This window comes from Pan troglodytes, chromosome 19 (genome assembly GCF_028858775.2).
Source record: "Pan troglodytes isolate AG18354 chromosome 19, NHGRI_mPanTro3-v2.0_pri, whole genome shotgun sequence".
Taxonomy (NCBI): domain Eukaryota; kingdom Metazoa; phylum Chordata; class Mammalia; order Primates; family Hominidae; genus Pan; species Pan troglodytes.
In genome coordinates this window covers 87,825,468-87,835,608 of record NC_072417.2, presented here as the reverse complement: position 1 = coordinate 87,835,608, position 10,141 = coordinate 87,825,468, and the positions used below count along the sequence as shown (strand labels likewise).

The 10,141-nt window shown below is 58.5% G+C and overlaps 1 protein-coding gene across 9 annotated transcripts in view; it reads right to left on the bottom strand.

The window, feature by feature from the left end:
* Positions 1-2,013: 2,013 nt before the first annotated feature.
* Positions 2,014-10,141, bottom strand: part of TMEM104 (transmembrane protein 104) — a 63,079-nt gene continuing 54,951 nt past the window's right edge. For 7 of the 9 annotated variants that reach the window (XM_063799935.1, XM_063799936.1, XM_063799937.1 and 4 more), the window contains one exon: positions 3,315-5,871. In XM_063799935.1, the coding sequence (XP_063656005.1) occupies positions 5,111-5,871 (761 nt within the window). In that variant the 3' untranslated portion in view covers positions 3,315-5,110. Of the gene's footprint in view, positions 5,872-10,141 lie in introns of all 9 variants that reach the window. The other 2 variants (XM_016932900.4, XM_016932901.4) reach the window with 2 other exon arrangements.

Below are 10,141 nucleotides of genomic sequence, written 5' to 3'. Positions count from 1 at the left end.
TGTGCTCAGCACGGGGGCTCTGGTGATGATGGATGGCGTTCATCCCTCAGTCTCCTTGAAAAGGGAGGCTTGTGCCAGGGGTAGTGGCTGTCCTGTCCTGCCCTACCAGGGACGCCCTGGGGAGCCTGACAGTGCCATGGTGGCAGAGGCAGAGGCAGAGAAAGGTGTGGAGCTTGTAGGCTTGCTAAACCCTGGCTGGCCGCGTTCTCTCCGTGGCTGACACACGAGGCTCGGAACTGCCTGGGCTCTGGAATCCTGGGGCAGGTGGCTGCCAGGGTCAGGCACAGCTTGGCCTCGCTGGTGCCAGGACTCCTGTGGTGGGAGAATCTGCCTGCGGTCTCATCCTCTCCTCCCTCTGGGGCTTCTAGCCCACTTCCTTTTTCTATCACACATCTTTGCCTCTGGCCCATCTGAAAAGATGGCTTTTGCTTACCATTTTCAATGTTTTCACATCTGCAATTACACTTATCCCCCCTACAATGACTGTGGAGCAAGCAGGCATTCCTTCTTCTATCCGTTCCACAAACAGTGAGCACTATTGATTCTGTCAGACCCTTTTCTAACGGCTGAAGATGTAAAGGCCAAGCCCTGGCTGTCCTGACAAGTTGGGTGGAGGCAGGCCAGAGGCTAATTCCACGTGACAGAGAGGAAGCTGCGAGGGGCGGTGCTGGCTGTCTCTGCCAGTGCCCTCCCCCATAGCTCCTTGCTGGTTCCCAGGAAGCCAGGCTGCCTCTTTAGTCTCTGAAGACCCCACTGTTTGGGTTGGGGCCATGAGAACTGGACTTTTTTTGGGTTAGTTTTAGGGGTGAAGGCAGCTGAATAGGTAGGGGGAGATACACCTCCATTCTTGGTAGGAGAGTACCCCAAGAGTGGGTGGCCCTGTCCATACAATTTCACGCTCTCTACCCTATGGGTTTTTATGGGCTGGATCCAGGTTCAGGACAGCAGGCTGGGAGTGTGTCTAGGTGAGTGCTGGAGGCCAGCACTCTGGAAGGGAGCTTGATCTTGGTTGCAGCCACTAGTAGTGAGAGGGTTAACTGTTGGCCACCAGCCCCTGGAACCGAGCCCCTCCTCCTCCCAGAGTCAGGGTCTGCCTTTGGCCCTGGGAGGAAGGCTGTGGCAGGTGAGGCATCCTGGAGGAGCTGTGAAGACAGGACTGCTCTGCTCTCTGCCCAAGATCATTAATAACCAAGAACTGGAAAGATCATTAAGAGCTGAGCCTCCAATGTGAAGCCGAGCCTGCTGCTGGCTCTGAGGAGGGCCGCTCCTGCTCCTGGGCCAGGCACTGGCTGCCTTGTTCCTTCTCTAGGCATATATTTGTGTGTGTGTGTGGGGGGGGGCAGGAGGATATGAGTCCTGGGGGACAGGTAGCAGGAAGGCTGCATCCTGAGTTCAGAACTAGCTTGGCCTGGCTTCCTGCACCACCAAGGGAAGGGAAGAAAGCGTGGCAGGGGAGAGGAGAGAGAAGTAAGGCTATAGATGTGAAAGCATCATAAACAAGGGCCTGGCGACCCACATGCTCAAATACCGTTGTTTTTCTTTGGGTGAGGTACAGAAAGAGGGAGGCCCTTGTGGCTGGCCTCAGAGCAGGAAAATCTTACTAACTGGGGTCCCTTCTGTTGCTGCTGTAGCTGTTTTTCCTTGTGTCTAGCTGAGCGGCTTGTGGTCCAAGCCAGCTTTCTGCAGGGAGCCAGGTGTGTGTGGGGGAGGAGGGCAGAGCTTGCAAAAGGGCAGGCTGATGTCTTCAGCCAGGACCCTCCAGCCTAGCCTGTCCTGCTCTTTGAAAGGGGAGGACTGTCCTCAAGTTTCCTAAGGGACCGGGGAACCAGAGACAACCCCTATCCCCAAAGCCCTCTAGACTCCAGAGAATTCAGACCAATTTTCTGTTTCTGAATTGCAACCCGGTGACAACTCATTAGGAGGCTATGAAACCAGGTAGGTGTCTGGAGTCCTAATGAGTCAGGGGTCCCTGGCTACAAGTAGTTATGGCTGGTGAGTGATGTGGGAAACAGGTATCACTGAATAGCTTTATTGAGCATTTTGGGCTGGGCACTAAGCTCAGCACTTTAATCCCCACAACTGGCCAGTGACATAGCTACTGTTACCCCACTTTACAAATGAGGAAGGACAGGTCACAGAGGCTCGCTGCCTCAAATGGCAGGCCCGGCTGCCTGGTCCCAATGCAGAAAGTACCCAATGCCATGCCTGGCACATAATGACCCTCAGCGGAGGTTACCCCTCTAGTCTGCAATCAACACCATTCGCCCCAGGTGGAAGGGATCCCAAGCTCTCTCCAGCTTTCCAGTGGCCCTTAACCATGGGTCACCCTTGCTTGGGAATCTGCCCCCCAGACAGGACGCTTCCACTTCCCCCAGGCCTGGCACTGCCAGCCACTGCCCCTCTGCAGTGGCTTTCCAGGAGTGGGGCAGCAGCCCCTGTCCTCCCCACCACTCTGACTCTGGCCTTTGCCTGTTGCCGAGGCTGCTCCCTGCCCCGTAGTGAGGACAGCTGTGTGGCTAGGGGCCTGTCATGGTGCCACTGCCCACCTCCACCACCCAGCAGTGCTTCCCAGTCTATCACCTGCCATCCGCCCCATCTATAAGCTGGCAGCTGCTGCTCTAGCCTCAGGTGAGGAACAGCCAGGAGCTGCTGGCATGAGGCTCTGGGGCTCAGGTGGGTCTGGTGCTTCTGTGGGGAGGGAGGCAAAGAAAGTTTACTCCCACCTTGACCTGGCCTGCACCGGGGGCATCTGGGGCCATGCAGGTGGCAGATGTTGGGTAGAGGCTGTTGAGTTTAAGTTTTCCTCCACAATGACACCTGCTCCTGGGCCAGGCTGGGCTGGCATCCTCTTCTGCTCTTCCCATCACTGACCCCAGGGGCCCATCTGCAAAATGGAAACCACAAGCTGAACTTGCCTACTTTGCCAAGTTGATGATGGCTGCAGTGAAACGTGCCTGATGCACGTGGAGAGCCAGCATCACCTGGGGCTCTCTTGCTGTTGGGGTTCTCTGCCCCTGGCCCCAAGCCCCATTGGCCATCAGCGGCAGAAGCCTGGCATCGATGGAGAGGAAGGTGACGTCATCTGACTTACAGCAGGAGGACACTGAGGAGCAAAGCAGCTAGACAACGGCAGTGGTGAGGGTCCCCACTTGGCATCAGCGATGTGGTCACTGCTGGCCAGTTCCCTCCAGGGCTGGGGCTGCCCCAGCTCAGAGGTGGCAGGAAACACGGCCACCGACTCCATGGCTGGGCGGTTCCAGACTGTCACATAAATCAACCTGGGCTTTATGAAGCTAATGAATTTGCATCCAATATTTGGTTTGGAGCCTTGGGTGGCAGGATGATTTAATCAGCTTTGTCTTTAAGCAAGAGGGAACATAATTGGAGAAGGGTAGTTCCAGATGTTTTGAGTTTTCAGCCACAGTGGGGCAGCCAGGTCTTCCTTGCTCTTGGCCTGACCACTGCAGGCCCCTGCTCTACCCAACCTGAGAGGCCTCCTGGGAGGAAGTCGCAATGATAGATGGAGAAGGGGCATTTGTTTTTCCCGTGGATGGAAAGTGACACGTGGGGACAAGCTATGAGAAACACTGAGGTGCGACGGCACAGAGAAAGCGGGCTGAGGCCAATTACACCACGCAGGGACTCTCCCAGGCTTCAGCTGCCAGGGCAGAGGTGGCGCAGCCTGTGGGCTCCCCGAGTTCCCTGCAAATCCCACCCCTGACCCTGAGACCACCTTGGGCCCCGGGAGACCCTACATCGTCGCTCTGTCAGAGGTCTGAAGACGCTGAGATACAGGGGAGGGGCTGAGCAAGGCACTGAACTCAAAAGAGGGAGGGGTGGGGCCTGAGACCCACCCCAGAGAGGCAGCTCCAGGCCAGGGGCTCTGGGCTCCAGGACAGGTGGGGCCAGGCCCAGGGCTGGGGGCAAGCCAGTGAGGGTCAGGGGGACCCCCAGGTCCTGAAGCAGTAGAAGGCACGTTGAAAATGCAGAGTTCATTCGAGTCACCTGTGTTTCCCAGGAGGCCAGCCCAGCAAGTGCGTGCATGGCTGAGTGGGAAGTGGCTGGGGACCTGGCCTCCTTCCATGGGAATGGAAGTGGGGGCCCCATCCAACCCCACATTGCCCAAGGGATATAGCGTGAACACTGAGCACCCACGCTCAGCCCCTAAGGGAGCCGCTTTTAGTGTTGGAGTGGGAGCATGGGCAGCCTGACCATTGTCAGGGTGGGAACCTCAGAGCCCTCCCACTGCCATGTCACTGCCAAGCCGCTGAGGTGCCAGGTGGGGATGGCTTCCCTCTAGTAGGACCACCTGCACTGCAGGAGGCCCTGAGGGCTCCAGTGGGGCAGCGAGGGCAGCAGACGGTCCCTTTCAGGGACAAGCTCCAGACTTTAGGCCCAGCTGGCAGGCGGCTGTGTCCCTGTAGAAGGGATGCTCCATCCAGCCTGCTACTCCGGAGCTCGCGCCCACAGCGAGGGCTTTCGCAGCTCTATCTGGGGACTCTGGTACCAGTTAGCACTTCTTGTTCTTGTCATGGGGCCAGCCAGGCCCTCTCTGAGGTGGCACCTACCACCTCCCAGGCCTGGTGGGAGGGTGGGCCCTGCCGTCACAGGCAGACCTGGCTAGGATGCTTCCAGCCTGGGATTTGCCTCTGAAGAGGCAGCAGCTGCTAGTGGAGGTTTCTTAGACAAGAATGCAGGATGGGGCAGGAGAGGGGAGGGGCATGGGTCTGGGACAAATGATGGCAGTGCCAGCACTGCATCTCCCACTGTGCAGGGAGTAGCCCGCCCTGGAAGTGGGGTGGGGGGTGAAGCGTGTTGGAAGATGTGGGAGAGGTGTGATTCCAGTAATGAGTCTTAGAACTTGGGAGCAGCCACGCGTCACCCAGGCAGAAGGACCTGGTGGGAGAGCTGCCCGGGGGAGTGAGGACAGGTGCAGACTGGGTGGAAGGTGGGGTGGGGAGAACACCCCCAGCTGGACAGGGGGTTTCCCCTAGAGCCACAGTCCCACCTGCCCCATGAAGACCTGGGAGCAACTAAATCTGGGCTCTGCGGGCGAGGGGTGGGGCTGGGGCCCCTATGCCTCCTGTCACTAGACCTGCCTGTCCTGCCATCAGAGCTTGGTCTCGCTGAGGACGATATTGGCCGTGACGAAAATGAAGCAGGAGAAAGCCCAGAGCAGCACGAAGCCCACCCAGAAGGTGTGGCGGAAAGGGGACCTGTGCTTGTTGCTGACCCCACAGCCAAAGGCCAGCTGGGTGTCCCTGCGGCAGTGGTACACCAGGAAGGCGGGGATGACGTACTGGATGCCGGTGCCCGCGTAGGCCCCTGTGATGCCCACCAGGGACTCCAGGTCGTGGGTGCAGAAGGCCACCAGCACAGGCGGCACCAGGGTGATGGTGGGAAACACGACGCGGTCCACCACCCACGGGTATGTGCCGCCCTCGCGGTGGAAGAGTGTCTTCCAGTTGTTGCGCAGGGTCACGGCAATGATGGGGAAGTTGGTGCTGATGGTGAAGACGGGGAAGAGGCCCAGGAAAAAGCGCACAGCGGCCAGGCCCACGACGTCACAGCGCGCGAAGTTGAGGGTGTACATGTCCATGAGGCTGTCGCCGCGGAAGCAGAAGATGGCGGTGAAGGAGAGGAGGCCGTAGAAGGCCAGGATCAGCACGTAGTCCAGGAACACCAGCCTTGTGAGGTGGCGCTTGGAGGAGACGGGGGTAATGAGGGATGGCAGAGAGTGCTGGCACATGAAGGAGTAGACGCACACCCCAAACAGGTTCCGGACCCCCGAGAAGTCAGCCAGGGGCGGGTGCCCCTCCCCTTGTCCGTGCCCGATGCGGACCAGGGCCAGCACAATCATGACGGCGAAAGCTGGGAAACGAGAGAGAGGAGTCACCCGGTGGGGACAGGCACGGCCCTACCTTGAGTTTCTGGTCTGGGGGGCGCCTTTGCGGGGACTAGAGCCCCGTGAGAAAGAGTCATTAAATGCATGTTCATGCAGCCCTGTTCTTGGGTGGCTCAACAGTGGCTGCTCATCAGAGGAAGGTCCCACATCCCTCTCTGTCCTGTTCTCCCCTCTCCCTGCTGAGCAGGGGACCTGGGTATGTGGGGACAGGGCTGCAGTGGGGCCAGTGGCAGGGTGGTCCGGCTTTGCAGAGGTAGCAACTCTGTCTTCTTAGAGGAGGGCCAGTCCTGGGCAGGCACTGCCTGGCTCCCTCATCAGACCCCCAGGGCTCTCAGGGGCTCTGCCAGCTTCCTCGCAGGGAGCAGGCTGGGTCAGGACACAGGGTCACCCTCTCTCCCTTGGTTTAAGGAATGTGAGGCTGGAGAGCTGGGGGGTAGACGAAGAAGGGCATGGAGTGTTTGGGAGGAGGTGTCCTCCTGGGCCGAGGGCATCTGCTAGACACAGCTGAGGCCGACAGGCAGGAGTGCTGGGAGCCCTGGGCAGACAGGTGAGTGCCTAGGGGCCGAGGGCAGGCAGGAAGTTGCCAGTGGTCATGCCAGGGCAGAAATAGCAAGGACCAAGGCTGCGGACTGCCGAGTCCTGAGCTGCTGACACCGAGGCTAGAGGCAGGTGGCATGTGGCTCTGTTTTCCTGGTCCTGGCAGCACAGCTAGGGGACAGGGGACCCTCTGTGGAAGTGGAAGGGGGCCTGTGGCCCCATCTGTTCAGAGCAAACAGCTTGCATTGCTGATGGAGACCAGGCTGGCTTCACTTCGCAGCCCTTTACGGTGACCCTCCTTCTGGGCTGCCACTGGAGACAGCCTCACAGCACGCCCTCCAGGCTGAGTTCCCCAGAGGCAGCCTGCGCACCGCAGGGACAAGGGGCTGTGTTCCCAGTGCTCTGAGGAGATGGCACTCTTAGATCTTTCTGTGTCTCCCGCTTCTGCTCTCCGGGCTACCCAGAACCGCGGTTAGCTACTCACACACGGAGACCACCGGTGTCCGTGTCTGTTCTGAAGCTGACCAAGCCCTGCTCTCTCTGTTCAGAACATATCTGACAGCCTCTCTAGCCTGTGCCCTCACCCCTCAGGTGAAGCCCACGGGGACACGTGACATTTCTTGGTGAGCAGCACAGGCAAGTGTGAAGGGGCAGTGGCCAGAGGCCAGCTCACAGCTCGGTGGCTCCTGTCTGGGGCCCCCCGCAGAGCCCCAGGGCTCTTTTGCAGGTGGGAGGCTGGGTATCCTATGGTCCCCTTTGGGCCAGGCCCACTCCCTGACTCCTGGAAGGAAGAGGTGGTTCTGATGGGACCCACAGGAAACCAGGCAATGTCTTCCCACAATGACACTGGGAGTGAGATGGAATCTTCATCTATTACTTTTAATCAGAACTGCCTGACACTGTCGGGGACAGGAGGGGAGGAGGGGAGCGTGGAAACCGGCCTGAGAAAATTGCCGGTAAAGAAGATGATTTGTTTCTGCCTCTCACCGCCCGCTCCAGTCCCCGCCACTCCTGACTCTGAGGGCCTGGGGACTCCTCCTCCCCCGACATCACAAATCGTCCCAACCCTGGTCAGTCAAGCGGAAGCGGCGGCCTAGTTCCTCCTTCCAGTCTCAGCCCAGGGAGCTGCCTCCAGCTTCACCCACTGGGGGTGGATGGCACAGGACACCTGTGGGACAGCCCAGGACCCTGAGCAATCTGCTCGCCCCAGAGATTTCTGCGGGTGGGTAGAGGGGGGTGTGCACAGCAGTGCCTATGTGAGAGATCCACCCCACAGGAGTTGTGTCAGGGCAGGATGTGCAGGAGGGGTACCGGGGAGAGAGCAGACAGGCTGGAGGCGGAGTCCCTGTGAGCCAGAAAGGGCTACAGAGCAGAGCTGAGCAGGATGGGGTGGGGGTACAGAGGCCAGACTAGGCCCGGGGCACCTGGTGATTTGTTATTCAGGAGGCTGCAGCAGACTGTTCTGCCACCATAAGTGGGGCACAAGGGTCAGGGCAATGGGGGCAGCTGCTGTAGGGCAAGATTCAAATCCTGCACTGCCACTGCCATCTCGAGGTACCACCTTGAGACCTGGCACTTGGCCCTGCCCAAGGCTGGCATGAACTTAGAAAAAGGCAAGTGGAGAATTCCTCTAGCTGTCTGTCACTCGGCCCTGGGCCCTGGGTCTGGTGAGCAAGCAGGCAAGAAGGCAGGAAGAGGTCAGCTGTCTGGACATGAGCATCCCTGCCACTGCTCTCTCCTGCCCTGGACACAGCTCGTGCTTCTCTGCTCCTCTAACTCCCCAGCCTCACATCTCCAAAGAAAGGCAGCTAGCTCTCCTTACAGCCCTGACCGTGGGATTTCCTCATGGTAAATAAACCAATTTATAAAGTAGGTTTCCAAAGAAATGAGATGGCTGTACACACACACATACACCCCTGAAACATACACCTTCTAACTGGCGTCCTCCAGAGCAGCTGTCTTGGGAAGAGGCACCTTTGACACCAACAATGATGTGGAACAACTTCTAGAACCTTCAGCTAGAACAAAGCCATGGCGGCTGGGCACGGTGGCTCACGCCTGTAATCCCAGCACCTTGGGAGGCCGAGGCAGGCAGATGATCTGAGGTCAGGAGTTTGAGACCAGCCTGGCAACATGGTGAAACCCTGTCTCTCCTAAAAATTAGCTGGGCTTGGTGACGCGCACCTGCAATCCCAGCTACTCGGGAGGCTGAGGCAGGAGAATCACTTGAACCTGGGAGGCAGAGGTTGCAGTGAGCTGAGATTGTGCCACTGCACTTCAGCCTGGGCAACAGGGCAAGACTCCACCATCAAAACAAACAAACAAACAAACAAACAAGCCATGGATATGGGTGATTAAAAAAGGATTTCATGATCTTCTAGCCATAATTAGTTTCACCTCGTAATGCCACTACCTAGATTACCTAGATTAGTCACCCATTTCATTCTTTTGATTGTCTTAAACAAGTCTATTTGCAAAAACCAAGTCTACCTTCGTGGGCTGGATGTTTGCTGCCGCCTACGAGTCAGAAGCAGATGCTAGAAGCTCTTGGGAGGTGATTCCAGAGTGTTAGAAAGTGGGATAAACACCTGACGGGGCAGGCGCAGCTGCAGGGCCATGTGGGCTTTCGTGAACTCCCCTTGGTCACACCCTGCACTGCTGTCAAAAGCTCACCCAGCTGTGTGGCAGCTCGGCTGCTGGAGATGCCACCAGCTCTGGGGCTGAGCAGACCGAGTGTGCACCCAGCAGAGGTGGGTCATTCACCCATGAATCCTGACCTGCACTCAGGGCGCTCACACACCAGGAGGGGGAGAGGCCGCCATGGTGAGGAGCATATCCGGGAAGGGCAGGTGGTTCTAGAAGAGCCACGCCCCCAAAACAGGGGTGAGGACCAGCTTCCCAGTGGAAATGGCCCCAGTCGAGGCAGAAGGTGAACCCAGCTACCTGGGGAGGGGGCAGGGCCCTCCGGTTCGGCACCACCATGAGGATATGAAGGCGGGTGCTGGGATCTGTCCCCTGGGAGTGGAGAGTGAAGGGAACTGTTCCAGCCTGGTCTCCAAACCAGCAAATTCAAAAGAAACTAGCACCATCTAGAAGCTCGTTTCCCTGGGAGATGGAGGAAAGGGAGGGAAGGGAGAAAAGGAAGGAAAGGAGGAAGGAAGGGAGGAAGGGAGGGACAGAGGGGAGATCAGGGCCGTGACCTTGCAGAGTCCTGGGACCATGGCCCGAGGCTTAACCCCCACTGCCCACCTGGCGAGGCTCCTGTGGCCCCACCCCTTTGTCTGGCCCCTCCCTGCCTCCCCTGGCTGCGGGAGGAGCAAAATTCAACAGCCATCTCCTAGATTGATCGCCACATCCCTGGGAGACAGCTGCTCCAAAAACTTATTAGGTCTGATCATAAATCAAGATGAAACGAGGATGACAGGTTATGGAGACCCTGCCAGGATGCGCGATGGGGAGCAGGGCTCCAAGAGCCACACCGATGCCCGGGGCTCAGCCACAGCCGCCAAGACAGCCTGCGCCCACCTCGTGGAGGCTGCGTGGGAGGCCAGACGGGTGTGGAGGCGGGACAGAGCAGAAAGTGCTCCCCAGACACGCTAAGGACCAGACACCCAGGACTTCATAGTCAGATGTGCAGGGGGGTCGGCCCCCAGCAGGGCCTGCAGTTCCCCAAGAGCCTATCACAGGCAGTGCCCAGAA